This window comes from Trachypithecus francoisi, unplaced genomic scaffold, assembly GCF_009764315.1.
Source record: "Trachypithecus francoisi isolate TF-2019V2 unplaced genomic scaffold, Tfra_2.0 Lachesis_group5, whole genome shotgun sequence".
NCBI lineage: Eukaryota > Metazoa > Chordata > Mammalia > Primates > Cercopithecidae > Trachypithecus > Trachypithecus francoisi.
This window is the reverse complement of record NW_022681470.1, coordinates 149562323-149582462: the sequence shown is the minus strand read 5'-3', so window position 1 is coordinate 149582462 and position 20140 is coordinate 149562323. Positions and strand designations below refer to the sequence as shown.

The window sequence follows — 20140 nt, the reverse complement described above, 5'->3', positions numbered from 1 at the left end:
TTGATTGAATGCCAATCCACAAGCCAGATGGACTCAGCGCTCAGCATCAGTTCTCTTGCTGTGGCTTCTCCATTTTCTCTCCGTTGGCTGAAAGTCGTTCTTAAATAGTTTCTTCAGGAAGTTCCTTCAATTCTTGCATGCTCTAAGACATTTGTCTGATGTTTTTTATTTATTTATTTATTTTGAGATGGAGTCTCACTCTGTCACCCAGGCTGGAGTGCAGTGGCACAATCTCGGCTCACTGCAACTTCAGCTCACTGCAACCTTGGCTCACTGCAACCTCTTCCTTCTGGGTTCAAGCAATTCTCCTGCCTCAGTCTCCCGAGTAGCTGGGATTACAGGCGCCTGCCACCACACCCGGCTAATTTTTGTATTTTTAGTAGAGATGGGGTTTCACCATGTTGGCCAGGCTGGTCTCAAACCCCTGACCTCAGGTGATCCGCCCACCTCAGCTTCCCAAAGTGCTGGGATTACAGGCGTGAGCCACCACACTTGGCTGATGTCTTTATTTTTTTAATGACAGTTTGGCTGGGTATAAAATTATTTCTCCAGATCATCTTACTTCAAAATTAAGTCCTCCGGAACTTTGTAGACATTTTTCTATTGACTTCTAGCAATGAATATTGCTGAAATAAAGTCTAGGCTTTTCCCTTTAAGTCACTTGGTCCTACCATCTTGATGCGCTCAGGTGTAAGCCATTTAGGGTCATTTTTCTTGGGACATGGTGAGTTATTCCAACCTATAGATGAAAATCTTCTTGTATTTCTGGGAAGTTTTCTTAAATTATAAATTTAGATATTTGCTGTATTCCACTATTTTTTATCTCTTCTTTGAGAATATCATTTTTATATATGTAGCATGGCCTTTTTCTAGTTTCCAAATCTCCTCTTTGACCCTTTATGATAATCTGTTATTTTCATATATTGTGTTAGCTTTTGTCAATCCTGTCTTCCTTGTCCTTTTACTATTATGTCTTCTGCAATGTCTGTTCTCCTTAAGGCAATTTAGACTTCATTGTAACTAATTTAGACTTTCATTTTTTTCCCTAAATTCTGCAACCTCATGTTAATCTCCTTCTGTTTCCTTTCCGTATCTTCTATGAACTCCCGTATTCCTGCTTTGTGATAATTTATTTCAATATTTGGTGATTTTTTTTTTTTTGAGACAGAGTCTTACTCTGTCACCCAGGCTGGAGTGCAATGGTGCGATCTTGGCTCACTGCAACCTCCACCTCTTGGGTTCAAGTGATTCTCCTGCCTCAGCCTCCCAAGTAGCTGGGATTACAGGCACCCGCCAACTCGCCCAGCTAATTTCTGTATTTTTAGTAGAGAAATTTTCACCATGTTGACCAGGCTGGTCTTGAATTCCTGACCTCAACAAGTGACCTGCCTGCTTCGGCCTCCCAAAGTGCTGGGATTACAGGCATGAGCCACTGCACCTGAGCTGTATTTGGTGATTTTTAAACAATATTTATTTTCTCTGTGACATCTTTATTTCAATCCTACTTTTTTTTTTTTTTTTTTTGAGAGATGGAGTTTCACTCTTGTTGCCCAGGTTGGAGTGCAATGGCTCAATCTCAGCTCACTGCAACCTCTGCCTCCCAAGTTCAAGCGATTCTCCTGCCTCAGCCTCCCAAGTAGCTGGGATTACAGGCATGTGCCACCACACCTGACTAGTTTATTTTTGTAGAGACAGGGTTTCTCCATGTTGGTCAGGCTGGTCTCGAACTCCTGACCTCAGGTGATTCACCCACCTCGGCCTCCCAAAGTGCTGGGATTACACACGTGAGCCACCGCGCCCGGCCACCTGCTCCTAATATTCTGAGAAAGAATTATTGGTGGCCGGGCACGGTGGCTCACGCCTGTAATCCCAGCCCTTTGAGAGGCCGAGGTGGGTGAATTACAAGGTCAGGAGATCCAGACCATCCTGGCTAATATGGTGAAACCGCATCTCTACTAAAGAATACAAAAAATTAGCCGGGCGTGGTGGCAGGCACCTGTAGTCCCAGCCACTCGGGAGGCTGAGGCAGGAGAATGGCGTGAACCCAGGAGTCCACCTGTGCCACTGCACTCCGTCTCAACAACAACAACAACAAATCGAAGCACTTTGAAACTCTACAGTTTCAAACCCAAAATTCATTACCCACTCCCATATTTAAAAAAAGCTCCTCTCCCAGTATTCCCTATCTTGGTAAATGGTGATACCACCCCAGGAGAAACAGGGTACTCTCTCCTTCTTTCACAAATGCCACAGTCTGATTATTTATTTATTTATTTATTTTAAGGCAGAGTCTTGCTCTGTCGCCCAGGCTGGAGTACAGTGGTGCGAACTTGGCTCACTACAACCTCCGCCTCCCGGGTTCAAGTGATTCTCCTGCCTCAGCCTCCCAAGTAGCTGGGATTACAGGTACGCACCACCATGCCCAGCTAATTTTTGTATTTTCAGTAGAGACGGGGTTTCGCCATGTTGGCCAGGCTGGTCTGGGACTCCTGACCTCTGGTGATCCACCTACCTCAGCCTGCCAAAATGCTAAGATTACAGGCGTGAGCCACCACAGCCGGCCCTGATCATTTATTTCACCCAGTCCTGACACTGTACTTCCGGAAGATCTCTCCCATCCAGCCATGTCACCCACCTCCAGGCTACAGAGAAACTGAGAGTGCCAAGGAAGTCGCCAGACTGTCTGTGGTTGGCAGAATAGCACCCCAAGGACATCCCCAGCCTAGTCCCCAGGCCTCTGAATAGGTCACCTTAAATGACAAGAGAGTTGCGGATGGGATTAAGGATGCTGAGATGAGAGATTATCCTGATGACCCAGGTGGCCCAAGGTCAGTACGGTGTTCTCAAGACAGGAGGCAGGAGGGTGAGAGTCAGAGAGAAGAGGCTGTGCTGCTGGATTTGAAGAGGAAAGACCCGACGCCGCAACCCCACACCAGGGATGCAAGTGCTTCCAGATGGCAGAAAAGGCAGGAAACGGACTCTTCCCCGGGGCGTCCGGAAGCAGCAGCCCTGCTGATACTTGGACTTTAGCCCAAGTGAGACTGACTTGTGACTCCAATCTCCAGGAGGATAAGAGAATAAATGCGCATTTTGTTGTTGTTGTTGTTGTTGTTCAGACAGAGTCTCAGTCTCTCTCTATCGCCCAGGCTAGAGTGTAGTGGTGTGATCTCAGCTCACCACAGCCTCGACCTTCCAGGTTCAAGAGACTCTCCTGTCTTGGCCTCCTGAGTAACTGGGATTACATGCATGTGTCACTACACCCAATTAATTTCTGCATTTTTAGTAGAGGTGGGGTTTTGCCATGTTGGCCAGGTCTCGAACTCCTGACCTCAAGTGATCCGCCTGCCTCGACCTCCCAAAGTGCTGGGATGACAGGTGTAAGCCACCGCACCCGGCCCAAACGTGTGGTGTTTTAAGTCACCCCGTTCGTGGGCGTTTGTTACAGCAGCAACCAGATGCTAATAATGGCAACTGTCTTGGTCCACCTGCCCTGCTGTAACGGAGTACCACAGACTGGTGGGTTAGAAGCAATAGTCGTTTATTTCCCACAGTCCTGCAGGGTGCAGGTTTGAGAGCAGGGTGCCAGCATGGTCAGGTGCTGGTGATGGCGGTCCTCCTGGTTGCACACTGCCTGCTTCTCAGCGTCTTCACATGGCAGACAGGGGCCACGGGTATCTCTTGGTCCTCTTTGATAAGGACACCAATCCCATGCGTGACAGCTCTGCTCCATGACCTCATTGCCTCCCCGAGGCCTCACCTCCTAACTCCATCACCTCGAGGGTGGGAATTTCAACATATGAATTTGGGGGAGTCACAGGCATTCAGGCCATAGCAGGGACTGTGGGTCTTTTCCTAACCTATTTGGGCCTCAGTCTCCACATCTGTGGAATGGGGACAATGATAATCCCTCCATCATTAGGTCACTGTAAAGATCCATAAGTTGTGCAACAGGCATCAGCTGGTGTGACAGTGGCTGTCATTCCGACTCTGACAGTCCTGTGGGCCCTCAGGAGGAGTGGACGAGCAAGTCTGGATTGAAGAGATTCAGAGGGCGCTCGAGATGGTCAATGAAAGTGACTCGGAAAATAAACAGCTAGACAAATCGCAGGTTGGGTGAAAAAATAAATATTATTGTCCTCCTCATCCTTCTTTTGGCCTTCCGGCCCGCCCTCCCTTCTCCAGGCCAAAAAGCTCAGAATAATCACACACACAGGTTTAGGGTGCCTGAGGGTGTTTACTGGGAGCCGAGGTCTTAGAGGCCAGGCCTGGGTTGATCACACTTTTCTGGTGATGCTTTTAGGGGTGGCAAGCTCATAGAGGCGAGGGGACGCCTGGGCCACCAGGGAGGCTGGGGAGATGGAATAGGGGTTGTGGCCCTCGTTGAGGCCCTTGCGCACTTTGGGCTGGGCCAGGGAGATGATCCGGGGGCTGGCCACCACCTTCTTGGTGACATCCAGCACCGCCCAGCGAGGATCTCGGTCAGGAACACACTTGTCCGACTGAGCTTTGGGCCCTAGAGGGAGCAGAAAAGGAGGACAGCACTGAAGGTCAAACCTCAAAGCTCCACGTTCAGGCTGGGAATGGGGGCTCACGCCTGGAATCCCAGCACTGTGGGAGGCTGAGGCAGGCGGATCCCCTGAGGTCAGAAGTTCGAGACCAGCCTGGCCAACATGATGAAACCTTATCTCTACTAAAAATACAAAAATTAGCCGAGTGTGGTGGTGCGTCTCTGTAGTCCCAGCTACTCGGGAGGTTGAGGCATGAGGATGGCTTGAACTTAGGAGGCAGAGGTTGCAGTGAGCCCAGATCGTGCCACTGCACTTCAGCCTGGGCGACAGAGCAAGACGCCATCTCAAAAAAAAAAAAAGAAAAGAAAAAAGCTCCCATGTGCAGATGGCCTGCTCATCAGCACAGGAATGGAGGATGAAAATGTAGTCCACTCAGAGAGTGGAATATGACTCAGCCAAGAGAAGGAGCGAGGCTCTAGCACCGGCGACAGTGTGGCTGAGCCTTGAGGACATCACGTCCCGTGAGAGGCGAGAGACACGAAAGGACACACAGTGTGTGATTCCATTTTTAGGAACGTCCAGGACAGGCCAATCCAGAGTCTGCAAGTGAACGTGTGGGTGCCAGGGGCTGGGGGACGGGAATGGGGAGTGACAGCTGATAGGGACGGAGACTGCCCTCTGAAGGCATAAAAAAGTTCTAAAATTGACTGTGGTGGTGGTTGCATAACCCTGTGACTGTACTAAAAGCCACTGAAACACATTTTTAATTTTTATTTATTTATTTAAAGACAGAGTCTTGCTCTGTTGCCCAGCCTGGAGTGCAGTGTTGTGATCTCGGCTCACTGCAACCTCCGCCTCCTGGAGTCAAGCAATTCTCCTGCCTCAGCCTCCTGAGTAGCTGGGACTACAGACGTGCACCACCACACCCAGCTAATCTTACTATTTTTAGTAGAGACGGGGTTTCATCATATTGGCCAGGCTGGTCTTGAACTCCTGACCTCAGGCGATCCGCCCACCTCAGCCTCCCAAAGGGCTAGGATTACAGGCGTGAACCACTGCACCTGGCCTATTTTTTTAATTTTGTGTCATCATTTTATTTTACTTTATTACTTTATTTTATTTTGAGACACAGTCTTGCTCTGTCGCCCAGCTGGAGTACAGTGGAGGGATCTCCACTCACTGCAACCTCCGCTCCCCAGGTTCAAGCGATTCTCCTGCCTCAGCCTCCTGAGTAGCTGGGATTACAGGCACAGGACACCATGCCCAGCTAATTTTTTGTATTTTTAGTAGAGACAGGGTTTCACCACATTGGCCAGGCTGGTCTTGAACTCCTGACCTCAGGCAATCCGCCCACCTCACCCTCCCAAAGTGCTGGGATTACAGGCGTGAGCCACCGCGCCTGGCCCCGTTTGATTTTATTTTGAGGCAGGGTCTTGCTGTGTCTCCCAGGCTGGAGCAGGATCACAGCTCACTGCAGCCTCCACCCGACTTGAAACTGCTGGGTTCCAGCGATCCTCCCGCCTCAGCCTCCCAAGTAGCTGAGGCTACAGTCATGCACTGCCACACCCAGCTATGAAATCTACACTTAAAAACAGGGTGAATTGTAAAGAAAATATTTCAAATGGCCACAGGCAGCCAGGCTCATTGGCACATGCCTGTCATTCCAGCACTTTTGGAGGCGGAGGCAGGAGAATCACTTGAGCCCTAGAGTTTGAGGCCAGACTGAGCAACACAGCAAGAGCCCATCTCTAAAAAAAAAAATGGCCACAGGTACCTGAAAGGGGGACTCAGGGGGCCACAGCCAAGAGAGCTCAAGTCTCCTCACTCTGCTGCCAAACCAGGTGACTCTGGTTCCCCCTCCTCTCCACCTGCTCGTGTCATGGTGGCAGGTGGGTCGGGGCAGGAGGCGTCTCCTCCCCCGGCTGGTGTCATGTCTTGCCCCTGGTGGCTGCTCCTCAGGCACTCGTGGCCCTCTCCTCCGGGTACCCCCTCCTCATCATCTCTCCCCTACCCCTTCCTTAACAGCAGGGAGCTGCAGCAGACTGCTTGGAGACTAGGAAGGGATGGGGCCACCAAGTCTGCCATAGCAGCCGGAGCTGTCCTCCACCTTGTCTCTTGGGGCTTCCGGGCCTTTGATTTCCGGGGAAGCTCCCACCTTCTTTCTAGATCCCTCTTTGCATGGAACCTCTGTGCAAATGAATAAGGGCTACCCACTTCTTGGCAGACCAGCCCTGGCTCTGTGAAGAGGCCCCTGAGGAAAAGAGTGTGGAGTCTCTTCCACTAGGCAGGCAGAACTCCACGTGGCACACGGCTGGGCAAGGCCGCCTGAGTGGAAACTGCAGATGCAGCACTGCCTTAGACCGTCCTGCACACACCTGTGCTCACCACACACACACATGGTGAATATAAACAACTATACACTTGTGCAGGCATGCGTGTTTCTCTGGCCCTTGCTCTGCACCCTAATTGTCTCTTCTGCACCTTCTGGGTGGATGCTGGCTCTGTCTGGCAGATGCCCTTGTGCAGGGTAACGGGGCCAAGCAGTGGGGCCTTGGTGGGCCTAAAGGGGCTGGGAGAACCATGCCAGAACCTAGGCTTCTTTGAACTCCTTTGTGAGAATTGAGTAGGCATCTGGGCTTTGAAACTCCAGCACTCTCTAGCAGCAGCGACTGAGCCCACATAGCAGGTGTGAGCACACACAGAGAAACAGCCACACACCCGCTCTTATCCCCACCACATAGCAGGTGTGAGCACACACAGAGAAACAGCCACACACCCGCTCTTATCCCCACCACATAGCAGGTGTGAGCACACACAGAGAAACAGCCACACACCCGCTCTTACCCCCACCACATAGCAGGTGTGAGCACACACAGAGAAACAGCCACAGCCACACACCTGCTCTTATCCCCACCACATAGCAGGTGTGAGCACACACAGAGAAACAGCACAGTCACACACCCGCTCTTACCCCCACCACAGAGCAGGTGTGAGCACACACAAACAGCACAGCCACACACCCGCTCTTATCCCTGCCACATAGCAGGTGTGAGCACCACAGAGAAACAGCCACACACCCGCTCTTATCCCCACCACATAGCAGGTGTGAGCACACACAGAGAAACAGCCACACACCCGCTCTTACCCCCACCACATAGCAGGTGTGAGCACACACAGAGAAACAGCCACAGCCACACACCTGCTCTTATCCCCACCACATAGCAGGTGTGAGCACACACAGAGAAAGAGCCACACACCCGCTCTTACCCCCACCACAGAGCAGGTGTGAGCACACACAAACAGCACAGCCACACACCCGCTCTTATCCCTGCCACATAGCAGGTGTGAGCACACACAGAGAAACAGCACAGCCACACACCCACTCTTATCCCCACCACAGAGCAGGTGTGAGCACACACAGAGAAACAGCACAGCCACACACCCGCTCTTATCCCCACCACAGAGCAGGTGTGAGCACACACAGAGAAAGAGCCACACACCCGCTCTTTTTTTTTTTTTTGAGGCGGAGTGTCGCTCTGTCGCCCGGACTGGAGTGCAGTGGCCAGATCTCAGCTCACTGCAAGCTCCGCCTCCCGGGTTTACGCCATTCTCCTGCCTCAGCCTCCCGAGTAGCTGGGACTACAGGCGCCCGCCACCTCGCCCGGCTCGTTTTTGTATTTTTAGTAGAGACGGGGTTTCACCGTGTTAGCCAGGATGGTCTCGATCTCCTGACCTCGTGATCCGCCCGTCTCGGCCTCCCAAAGTGCTGGGATTACAGGCTTGAGCCACCGCGCCCGGCCACTTCACACCCGCTCTTATCCCCACCACAGAGCAGGTGTGAGCACACACAAACAGCACAGCCACACACCCGCTCTTATCCCTGCCACATAGCAGGTGTGAGCACACACACAGAGAAACAGCCACACACCCGCTCCTATCCCCACCACAGAGCAGGTGTGAGCACACACAGAGAAACAGCACAGCCACATACCCACTCTTACACCCATCATATAGCAAGTGTGAGCACACACAGAGAAACTGCCACACACTCACTCTTCCCCACATAGTTCAGTGCACTTCATTTGCTCGTCTGCTTCACGTTTTAAAAATGCTGGTTCCTGGCCGGGCACAGTGGCTCACGCCTGTAATCCCAGCACTTTGGGAGGCCAAGGCGGGCGGATCACGAGGTCAAGAGATCGGGACCATCCTGGCCAACATGGTGAAACCCCGTCTCTACTAAAAACACAAAAATTAGCTGGATGTGGTGTCCTGCACCTGTAGTCCCAGCTACTCGGGAGGCTGAGACAGGAGAATCACTTGAACCCGGGAGGCGGAGGTTGCAATGAGCCGAGATTGTGCCACTGCACCCCAGCCTGGGCGACAGAGCGAAACTCTATCTCACACAAAAAAAAAAAAAAGAAAGAAAAAAGAAAACCTGGTCCCTTGGCCAGGTGCGGTGGCTTACGCCTGTAATCCCAGCACTTTGGGAGGCCAAGGCGGGTGGATCATGAGGTCAGGAGTTCAAGACTAGCCTGGCCAACATGGTGAAACCTCATCTCTACTAAAAACACAAAAATTAGCCAGGAGTGATGGCAGGCGCTTGTAGTCCCAGCTACCTGGGAGGCTGAGGCAGGAGAATGGCTTGAACCCAAGAGGCAGAGTTGCAGTGAGCCAAGATCTCGCCACTGTACTCCAGCCTGGGTGACAGAGCAAGACTCCATCTCAAAAAAAAGAAAAACGGTGGGTCCCAACTATGAGTAGGTAGAAGCCTCAGCCCTCCGTGATTCTCTCACACATGCACACGCATGCACACGCACATACACACACACGCACACATGGATATTTACATATACATTTGAAACATGGGATGGATGTGTACATGCATACATGTACCAGTGTATCGATGTCTATATTCACCGTGTGTGTTTGTGGTGAGCGTTTAAGTGCGTGCGTGTACCCGTGTATCGATGTTTATATTCACTGTGTGTGTGTGGTGAGCACAAGTGTGTGCAGGATGGCGTAAGGCAGTGCTGCATCAACACTCATCTGTTTCCATTCATTTCACTCATCGTTTCACAAATGTCAAGGGAATGGATGAAAATTATTTCACAAATAAACAAACAAAGAAAAGGCCACATAAGCAAAGTTAAAAGACAAGACACAGACTGGGAAGAAGTTATCGTGCAATGTGTTCAATAAAGGATTAGTAACCATTTTATATAAAGAGCTGTTCCCAATCTACAACCTCAAAACACCAGGCAACAGGAACCTGGGAAAACGATATAGAAGAGTAAACATAAATGGCCAAGCAATTTCTCTGGCAATTCACACACATTGCCCTTGTCATTGAGGAAAATGGTTATTCAATTTGTTTTAAAGGACAGGAAGGGAGTCAGGCCAACACCCATTTTAAAGCTGCCTTTGTTCCTTAGCGTGGCTCTCTGGCCCCTGCTCTGCACCTTGATTTTCTCTTGTACACCTTCTTTGCCTGCTAGAAAACCCTCTCAGACAACACCCTCTGCTTCCAGACCACACATCCCTGTGATTTCTGCTTCTCTTTCCTGGGGGAGAGCTTCCCTCTGCCCGCTCTAGGCAGAGCTATAAGGTGTCCCCTGGGATTTGGACAGGACATCTGGAGGCGCCTAGCCTGAGGCACCCACTTACTGGCCAAGTGAAGGAGGCGGTTATAGTCTGACACATGGGGCTTGGGTTTCGGCATGGGGTCCCACTCTTCCAACAGGGTGGCTGGGGCCTTTGGCTTTGACAACTGGAGGATCCGTGAGCTGGGGACTGCCATTTGGGCTGCCCTGGATACCTGGGACACCTGGAAAGAGAAATAGAAGGATTACATAAAACAGTCCATGAGTCCTCGTGGGCCCTGGAGCAAAAAGACCCCAGGAGCAACATTAAAAGACACAAGACAGCCTGGGACGAAGTTGGTTTTGAATGTATTCATCAAAGGATTATCATGTATACAAACTATCATGTATAAAGAGCTCCTTCAAATCAACCAAAAAAAACCCAAAAGGGCTGAGCAAATGATACAGGAGATGAACCCTAAATGGTCAATAATCCTGTCTTTTGATCAATGTAATGTCAACAATTGTTGACAAATGTAAATTAAAACAACAAAATATCACTCCATGCTCACAAATTTGGCAACAATGAAAAAGTCTGACATTATCAAGCCCTGGTGAGAGACTCTCATGCATTGCTGGAGGGAGAGTAAATTAGTACAGGCAACTCAGGGAGCAATTCGTCTACTCGGTTCAGCCGAACACGCGCAGGGCTTGGTGACTGCCACATAGAGGGACTCCTGCACCTGACCTGAAGAAGTGGGTGCAGGGATGATCCCTGCAGCTTAGTTACCACGCACACACCCCAGAAGGAGCCGGGCGCCCGGCCGCTGGGGGCTGCACAAGCTGACATGTTCTCAAGAGAAGGCAACCCAACAGTTAGACCATTTTTTTCTCCATAAATCGGCACGAATTGCTCTAGAAAACAGTCATGAGGGAAGGCAAGACAGAAGTCATTTACGTTCACAAAGCCACGAAACACGACCTGGGGATAGTGTGGGCAGTGGGGCAGCGCTGGCCGAGGTGGGAGACCTTGCAGACGTTTCACCCAGAAACCTGGCACGCTCGCTCGGCAGATCAATTCTCAACAGTGGCCGGCGCAGTGGCAGCGCTTTGGGAGGTGGAAGGATCGCGTGAGTTCAAGACCAGCCTGGACAACATAGCAAGACTCCATCTCCACACACATTCTTGGCATTTTCCAGAAAACCCACAGTTCACTGAAAGTGTGTTCTTTGATAATTTGCACCGGCCTAGGCAGAGACTGAGTACTGGGCAGCGCTTGGACACCCTTAAACGGGAGCTGGTTTCCTCCCCTCTCCTCCTACGCATTGTTGCCCTTCACCAGCTGGCTGCCGTCCACGGGTGTAGGATGCCGCCTGCAAAATAACTATGGCGTAGGCAAAGGACCACTTCACACGTCTCCCACTTATGCTTGGCTGGAAGAGGAACTGGCCATTCCTGACGCCTCTGGGAGGGAGGTAAGGAAGGAGGGCAGCTGCTGAAATGTTTTCTTCTTTAAAAGGGAAGCGGAGGCGTCCGACCCACGCCTGCCTGGATGCTCCTGTCTGTCCGTTCCTGGCGCGCTACCTGCGAGTCTGTGATGGTTGGCTCGTCCTCACTGGAGCCTGCGTGGAGGCAGAGGATGAAATGAAACCACCCCCAAAGGTCACTGTGAAAGTTCAGTCCCTTTCTTCTTGAAATTGCTCCCCCATAAAAGTCACAGACACACCTATCAGCAGAGGTATCGTGGTGTTTCCAATGCAAGCTCCCACGCCATGCTCCTCTCCCTGCTCCCTCCCTCCTCTCTTCCCGCCCGCCCCAGGCCTCCGCGCACAGCTCCGGACCGGCTGCCGAGGTGGAGACTCCAGTCCTGCCTTCAGGGAGCCCCAGGGCTGCAGGGGCCGCCCCCATCCGTCCGCACCCCCGCAGAAAGCCGTCCTTGAGATCGTGGGAGAGGGAGCAGGAACCGCCATGGTGGTGTCAAGGAAGCGCTGCTCACTTTCCAGTGTGATCCGTGTTGCCAGGATCGCGATTTAGAACGTCCTTGTCTGTTAGAAATCCCCGCTGAGGTTTTGTGGGAGAGATGGTGCGACTGGAAACATTTTCCAAGTGGGGTCTGAGAAACCAGCAAAGAGGCGACCCCACACAGTGAGGGAAATGGACGTTGATGCCACGCGAGACACGGACAACATGTTTAGGAAGAATCAGATGGACACACCAGCAAGCCAGCCGGCAGCACAGGTGCTGGCCCGGACGGGAGCGCCTGAGCTGAGCTCACTCCCCGCCTGGAGAAGGCAAGATGGCGGCCCGGAGGGGGCACCAGAGCTCACTAACCACCGGTAAAAGGCAAGATGGCGGCCCGGATGGGCAGCGCCTGAGCTCACTCCCCGCCTGGAGAATGGAAGACGCGGGCAGGACGGGAGCGCCTGAGCTGAGCTCACTCCCCGCCGAAGGCAAGATGGCGGCCAGGATGGGGCGCGCCTGAGCGCAATCCCCTCCCACAGAATGCAAGATGGCCGCCAGGATGGGGCGCGCCTGAGCGCAATCCCCTCCCACAGAATGCAAGATGGCGGCCCGGAGGGGCAGCACCTGAGCTCACTCCCCGCCTGGAGAAGGCAAGATGGACCACGATGGGGCGCACCTGAGCCAATCCTCTCCCGGAGAATGCAAGATGGCGGCCAGGATGGGGCGCGCCTGAGCGCAATCCCCTCCCACAGAATGCAAGATGGCCGCCAGGATGGGGCGCGCCGGAGCTTCCACTCCCATCCCAGAGAAGGCAGGATGGCGGCCAGGACGGAGGGCGCCGGAGCTCACTCCCCACCCGGGGAAGGCAACATGACGACCGAGATGGGGAGCGCCCGAGCTCACTCCCTGTCTGGAAAATGCAAGAGGGCGGCCAGGTCGAGCCGCACCTGGGCTCCATCCTCGCCTGCAGAATGCAAGACGGCGGCCAGGACGGGCGCGCCCGAGCTCCCACGCCCATCCCGGAGAAGGCAGGATGGCGCCGCCACTTTGGACCACCCTTGGTCAGGTTTTTGAAAGTGAGATATGCGCAGTCACTGCGAAACCCCGATTCTTACACCTCCACAGAGAGCTGTACACAGGTGTCCACGGCAGCCTCACACCCAAGTTCCCTTCAGGGGCGCCCGATGGGCCGACTGATGCCAAGGAACAAACCACCGACCCACCAAGAGGCCGACGCACGGCGGGGGCGGCAGGAGCCGGGTCGGGCCCACCGGGTTCCTTTTCTGCCACTTTTCGGAAAAGCAAAAGCTGCAGGTGGCGCAGGGCGGTGGGTGCCGCGGCCGGGCCTGAGCCGGGGGAGAGACTCGTCTCCATGCGCAGTGGACCCCGCGCTTCCCAACACCGAAGATGGTTCTGGTTCCTGAGTGTGAGCTGGAGGCGCCGGGATCCACCCCGGGCTGAAACGCGGGGAAGGATGACCCGGGGAAGGCTGAAGACACGGAGCCCTCAAAACAAAGCTGCTCCCGGGCGCGGGGCTCAGCCTGTCATCCCAGCACTGTGGGAGGCCGAGGCGGGCGGATCACCTGAGGTCAGCAGTTCAAAACCAGCCTGGCCAACATGGTCCTCCATCTCTACTAAAAATACAAAAATTGGCCGGGCGCGGTGGCTCAAGCCTGTAATCCCAGCACTTTGGGAGGCCGAGACAGGCGGATCACGAGGTCAGGAGATCGAGACCATCCTGGCTAACCCGGTGAAACCCCGTCTCTACTAAAAAAATACAAAAAACTAGCCGGGCGAGGTGGCGGCGCCTGTAGTCCCAGCTACTCGGGAGGCTGGGGCAGGAGAATGGCGGGAACCCGGGAGGCGGCGCTTGCAGTGAGCCGAGATCCACCACTGCACTCCAGCCTGGGCGGCAGAGCGACACTCCGTCTCAAAAAAAAAAAAAAATTAATAAATAAATAAGTAACTAAATAAACAAAGCTGCTCCCAAACCAAGGCCGCCTCCCCGTGCTGCTTCCCCTCGTCCCCCGACTCCCAGAGGCAAAGCCTCTTTCCCTCTGCCGGGTCCCTCCCACCCTGCGTGGGTGAGTTGCGGGGTCCCGGGGCACCCACCTCAGACATGGGCACGCTCCAGATGTCGTTACGAATCTTCCGGGCGGCCAGTTCCTTCAGGCGACTCGTCGCTCGGTATTCCAAGCAGGACCGAGGAATGGGCCAGACAGGAGTAGTCCTGGGGGAGGTCCCCATTTGAGACCAGCAGCTCCGCCCGGGGAGCGGTGTGTGTGTGTGTGTCTGTCTGTCTGTCTTTCCCAGCTCCTCTGTTTCTGGGGTAGTGGTGGGTTTTGAAAGCGTATCCAAGGAGGGATTCCTCAAGAGTTCTCAAGCACAGAGCTACCATCTCCCAGGGTTGTCTCTGCTCAGTGTGCAACATCCACCCTCAGGCCCAGGCCTTCCCCCATTCCCTTCTGGGATGGCAGCTCCTCCCAGGCCTTGTCCACACACCCCCATCATCAAGAGCCTGGGGTGAGGACTTGGACCCCAGGGATGAAAGTGTTTGTCCTGAGGTTGTCATGCAAAGCCGGGGAAAGCGAAGTACAGCCGAGCTCGCGGGGCTGCGCCTGCTAAAATCAGGTCTCAGCTATGCCTCTGCCCAGAAATAAAGCCACATTTCATTGATTCTAAGGTAGGGTCTCCACACTGGAACAGGTCTGAGGTTGGGATGCAGCTGACAAGGGCTGCCAGCCAGATGGCGGAAGTGTCATGACCACATCTGGCTGCCTCTGTGTGTGCCCAGACGTGGCTGTGCACGTGTTGTGCACTGCTGCTTCTACAGGAGTTAAGTGTAATTGCAATTTAAATTGTCTTCAGGTTACAACATGATTTGGCGTTAAAAAGTGCACAGATACCGGTGTGGAACAGTGTGTGCAACACCCACATCATCGTCTCTGTGTCAGAAGTGGTTCAAAACAGTTGGACACACTTCTGCTGTCTCCTTCAGCTGTGCTTTCCTTCATCCCCTGCATAAAGGTGGGTAATGATGTGTCGAAATCACTCGGTATCACTTTTAACAAGCACAGGGGCTCTAAGTGATAAAGAATTTTGGACATAAAATGTCTTACAATTTCTACCTTTTTCGAGTGAACAAAATACAGTCACAACGGTGATAACAACATCTGAGCACGCACTGTGTCAGGCACTGTGCACAGCCCCTTTCACGGGTGACCTCCACCACCAGCCTTCCACAGCTGGCAATGCCAACGGTTGCAAGGGGCCCAGCAGCCTGCTGGGGACATGGGCTGGGAAGCGGGCCAGCCGCACCCGAACACAGGCTGTCTAGAGCTAGGACCTGGACCCTTCCCCACGCCGCATCCTGTCAGGGGAGAATAAGGCATTTCTGCCCAACTCTGCCCTCAGAGTAGGCACCCAGTCCTCCTTCCCTCCTTCCCCCACCTGTTGTTGTTGTAATATTCCAGGTAGAATCTCCTGGGCCGGGACAGCTCCTCCACTCGGCGGGACACTGCTATGCAAAACGGGAAACGGAGTCGGTGAACCCCAGCGTAAACGCCCTGCCGTTCCCAGGGGCTTCTGCATGTGGAATTCAGCTTTTCGTGAGCTTGGGCAGGAGGCTGAATTGGAAAACCTGTGGGCAGAGACAGCTGGGGACCAGACACCCTGCAGAGAGAAGACTTGCTGTCCCTGATATAGGGACAGTGGGCTCAGAGGCCTGAAGGTCCTTGCTCGGACACGGGGTGGGAGTGGCAGGGCTGGAATGGCAGCTCAGCCCCATGGCTCCCCGACGGGGCTCAGTACAGATCTGGGAAAATGGGTTTTTTTTTTTTTTTGAGACGGAGTCTTGCTCTGTCGCCGGGGCTGGAGTGCAGTGGCCGGATCTCAGCTCACTGCAAGCTCCGCCTCCCGGGTTCACGCCATTCTCCTGCCTCAGCCTCCCGAGTAGCTGGGACTGCAGACGCCCGCCACCTCGCCCGGCTAGTTTTTTGTATTTTTTAGTAGAGACGGGGTTTCACCGTGTTAGCCAGGATGGTCTCGATCTCCTGACCTCGTGATCTGCCCGTCTCGGCCTCCCAAAGTGCTGGGATTACAGGCTTGAGCCACCGCGCCCGGCCGGAAAATGGGTTTTGTGCTGAAGTTAGTACAAACCTGGGGTTTCCAGGGGCCTAGTGATGCCTGTGGGTCTAAAGTGAGGAACAGCGCAGGAGAGAACTGGACTGTTATTCTCTTCTATGGGGAACTCTCGACGTGTCTCATTTGAAGGTATCTATGATACCTCAATACCAAATTCCTCTCAAGAAAAGCATGGAAATCATTGTGGAAGGGAAAGCAGAGGGTCTTCTTGTAAATTCTTTCCCCGATTTGGCCCTGTCCTAGAGAATGTTCCCCACAACCCTCACCCCCAGGACCAGTCTCAGCTCAGGCTCCTCAGGGGACAGACTCCAGTGGAGAGGACAGAGGCTCCGAGGATATGGGGCAGGGGAGGCCAGAAGTTTCTGGATGGGGCGGGGCAGGTTCCCTGGAGGCCAGCAGCCGGAGGCAGGGGTCCCAGCAGGCACGGGCTCCACCTACCGGGCACTGTGATGGTGCGGGTGGTGTCCTCAAGGAACCGCTCGGTCCAGTACACAGAGGGCCTGGAATAAGTGAGCAGCTCAGGGCAAGGGAGGCAGAGAGCCCTGGCCCTGCCCAGAAACAAGCCTGGGTCTCTGCCGGGAAGGTGGCCACACGGGGGTGTGGAGTTGCTGGAAGAGGGGGTAGGCCAGAGAAGGACAGGGAGGCGGCCACTGGGACGCGTGGATTGCTGTGAGCAAGGCTGATGTCCAGAGGGGGAGGAAGCTGGGGGAAAGCAGAGCTAAGAAGACGGCCCAGGGCCATCTCCTGGGAGCAGACCCAGGTCACAGCCGATCGATCACCTGAGTCCAAAGCACAAGGGTGGAGAGCCCCACATCTGAGGAGCCCTCCCCATCCTCCTCCCCAGAGAAGAGGGTGGCTCGAGTGGAGGGGCTCCTTGGAACCTGACACGTGTCCCCCAGCATAGGCAGATGCAGGAGACAGCCCTGGACTTACCAGTAGAGACAGAACCGTAAGCTCATCTTGCATGGGAAAATCCAGGCATACCCCTTACCACAGCATCCCTTCCTGCGAGGAGACAGGGTCCGAGCCCCCACTGCCTTTTTCCCTGGGTCTCCCGTTTGCTCCCAAACTCCTCACTCTCCTTTGGCCACCGCCCAGAGGGCCACCGAGGGCCGCAGTTCCCTAGCCAGTCCCGGCGTCTGGCCACCTCCTTAACTGGCCAACCCCATCTACCCTAAGTTTGTTGGATGTGGTGGCGGCTGGGGGAGGGGAGCTGAGCCGTGGGGACAGGAGGAGCCCGGGAAGGGCGCGGAGGGAGCCCCAGCACTGCGCCCACGAGGCCGGGGTTGGTCTGGCCCGTCCTCACCTGTCTTTCAGGACTTGCCAGTTTATCTTGGGCTCTGCCAGCTCCACAAGCCTCCTCCGCCTCCTCTTCCTCCTGGCTTTGGCCATGGTGGTGCTGGGGAGCTTCTGGCTGATAGACAGCCGGCTTTGGGAGAGTTCCATGTTGAAGTTGGAGCTGCTTTCTCGCCCCGACGCGTTTGGGGGCCCAGAGAAGCGTGGGTCTTGCTCGAGCGCCCTGCCCACCCGCCTCTCCTTTCCCGAGAGAGGTCTCTGGGGGAGGACTTTGGCACCACGAAGGCCTGGACCAAACCGCAGCTCCACTGCTGGATGGATGGAAGACCCTGGCCAGGTCACCGGGCTCCCCAGGCCCTCAGCCGCCTCCTCTGTGAATTGGAGATGAGACCAGCTCCCACCTGGTGGGGCTGTTTCAGTGAGTTCTAAGGTAATGTTTGCTCATCTCACAAACATTTATCAAGTACCTACTGTATGCCAGGCCCCAGAGGGGCCACCAACGTCTAAAGAGAGCAGCGCCTGCCTCCCAGAAAGCTCACAGAGTGTGGGAGGGAAATAGGCAGCAGGCGAAGGTGCTAAATGTCAGGACATCTGCCCCGTCGCAGCTCTTGGCTCCCGTGTCCTCCCCGGGAGCCCCTCACACTCCGCCGTTTTCTCTGCCGGCTGGCACAGCCCCGTGAGGACAGGGCCGCTGCTTTGTTCTTGGGCAGCACAAGTCCCTAGGCAGCACGGAGACCACGGTGAGAAGGGCGCAGGCTGGGCGTGGGCGTGGGCCGGGACCACGCTCCGCAGGGAGGGCGGGAGCCGAGTTCCAGAGGTATGTAGCGTGCGCGCCTTGCTGGGGACACTCGGCAACCTGCCCAAAATCACTGCCCCCAGTGCCGACGGCCGAAGCGTTCGTTCACCCAGCACGTGTTCCTCCCAACCATTTAAAACATGTTAGCCACGTGTGCTGCTTAGAGTTGTTTTATCTTTTGAGTGGGGAGGCTTTTTTTTCCCATTTCTTTTTCTCGCTGTCTGACTTGAGGTCATCACTTGTGAAACTCTGAACTCTGGGCACCCGAACTCAGTCTGCCTGACTCCAAACTCAGCGCTGTTTACTCCACCTCCTGCCACTGGACAGGGGAGCGTGTGCTGGTGTTTGCCTCAGGACCCAGTGAGGGGTGCTGGCCGCCCGCTGACCAGGCCCACACCTAGGCTGACGCGGCAGCCTGGGCCCCTCGGCGAGCCAGGCCAGTGGCGGGAACAACCCTTTCGCATGCCCAGGAGCCTGCACCCAGGGGGCTGCTGCCCTCCCCCAGCTGCCAGGGGCTGAGCCCTACCCCACCGCGCCCGGGCAGGGCCGCTCCGCGGTGCCCACCTGATTTCAGGAATGTCCTCCTCTAAGTCCTTGTCCAGAACTCTCTCCAACTCAGAAAGTGCCTCTTTGGGATCCAGGGCCTCCGAGAACTCCTCCCCGGCCACCTCCTCACGGGGAAGCTCCTCTTCCGGGTCCTCTGGTCCCAGCTCTGCATTGTCCAGGTCCCGGTGTTCCGGGTCTGTGACCCACCGGCTGTTGTACACAGAGCTCTGGAGGCCCCGGGGGTCACCGCCAAGCTCCCTTTCCGACTTGCCTGCAGCCTCAGAGCTGGGCTGGTTCCCGAGCGACCTTCGCCTGCTGTCCCCCATGTACAGGTCCCTTCCCAGCTCCCGAGGCCTCACTCCCTCAGCACCCAAATGTGTCTGTGGTGGCCGCGGCAACAAGAGAGTGTCCCCCACGTTCCCCACAGTCCACATTCTAACCCCTGCGCTGGCTACAATGCCGATCACCTGGGCTTGCGCTGGCATCAGGACTCAGTCCTGGCAGTCACGGCTCACAGGGACCTCCCAGGATTGGTTTAGGAAGGAGGCCTGAGGGGAACCTGCAGGGGTTATCTAGATATGGCTTCCCTCTCTCAAAAGCAGCCACAAGGAAGAGACCGCGTCTCCCGTTCCTGTCACTGCTGGGCCCGTCTGTAATGTCCAGAGCCCAGGCAGCCTCCTTGTGACCATGAGGCCTGCCAGCCTGAGGGCAGATGAACTGAAAAGCGGGTCGTCGATGCCCTTGTCAAGCCTCTGAACTTAGCAGCCCTGGAATCTACCCTGTGTCCAGGATTCTCGTTGCTTGAAACAATAAGTGTCCTTAGTACTAAGTGGTTTTGGCGAAGTTTCCAGTCCCCAGCAGCTAGAACTGCACCCTCAGGGATACAGACCCTTCCAGCTCCAACCTCTCGTGAGAAATAACTTCAAACTAGGCTGTTGCGATTCTCACAACAAAGTCATGGCTCTAACTGGAGTATTCCCCAGGCTGCAGCCTTCCGGACCTCCTCGCAGCTCGTCAAAGGAGCTGAATTTCCTGCCTCTGCCACATCGTGCCCCACCCAGCCTTTCCCCCTCCGTGCCCCCACCCAGCCTTCCCCCTCCGTGCCCCACCCAGCCTTCCCCCTCCGTGCCCCACCCAGCCTTCCCCCTCCGTGCCCCACCCAGCCTTCCCTCTCCGTGCCCCACCCAGCCTTCCCCCTCCGTGCCCCCACCCAGCCTTCCCCCTCCGTGCCCCACCCAGCCTTCCCCCTCCGTGCCCCCACCCAGCCTTCCCTCTCCGTGCCCCACCCAGCCTTCCCCCTCCGTGCCCCC

General features: G+C 55.0%; 1 protein-coding gene across 6 annotated transcripts; it reads right to left on the bottom strand.

Annotated features, from left to right (window-relative positions):
- Positions 1 to 4109: 4109 nt before the first annotated feature.
- On the bottom strand, positions 4110 to 19207 carry THEG (theg spermatid protein). 6 transcript variants are annotated; one of them, XM_033198167.1, is made up of 9 exons: positions 18849 to 19207; positions 17499 to 17621; positions 17126 to 17197; positions 16631 to 16692; positions 15500 to 15569; positions 14162 to 14279; positions 10173 to 10332; positions 4369 to 4513; positions 4110 to 4334 (listed from the first exon to the last, which is right to left on the bottom strand). In XM_033198167.1, the coding sequence occupies exons 1-9, from the start codon at positions 19154 to 19156 to the stop codon at positions 4253 to 4255; spliced, it is 1140 nt and encodes a 379-aa protein (XP_033054058.1). In that variant the 5' UTR covers positions 19157 to 19207; the 3' UTR covers positions 4110 to 4252. The 6 variants fall into 6 exon arrangements, with proteins under 6 accessions (XP_033054058.1, XP_033054053.1, XP_033054055.1 ...); XM_033198162.1 differs by having other exon boundaries at positions 4110 to 4513; XM_033198164.1 differs by having other exon boundaries at positions 4110 to 4513; positions 15500 to 15566.
- Between the last annotated feature and the right edge of the window lie 933 nt (positions 19208 to 20140).

Bases quoted from the DNA above. Each gene is read 5' to 3' on its own strand.
- THEG (XM_033198162.1), bottom strand. From the start codon at position 19,156: ATGGGGGACAGCAGGCGAAGGTCGCTCGGGAACCAGCCCAGCTCTGAG. The intron at 15,570-16,630 runs GTAGGTGGAGCC...CGTTTTGCATAG, and splicing joins CCGCACCATCACAGTGCCCG to CAGTGTCCCGCCGAGTGGAG. The intron at 4,514-10,172 runs GTAAGTGGGTGC...TGCTCCCTCTAG, and splicing joins CCGCCTCCTTCACTTGGCCA to GGCCCAAAGCTCAGTCGGAC.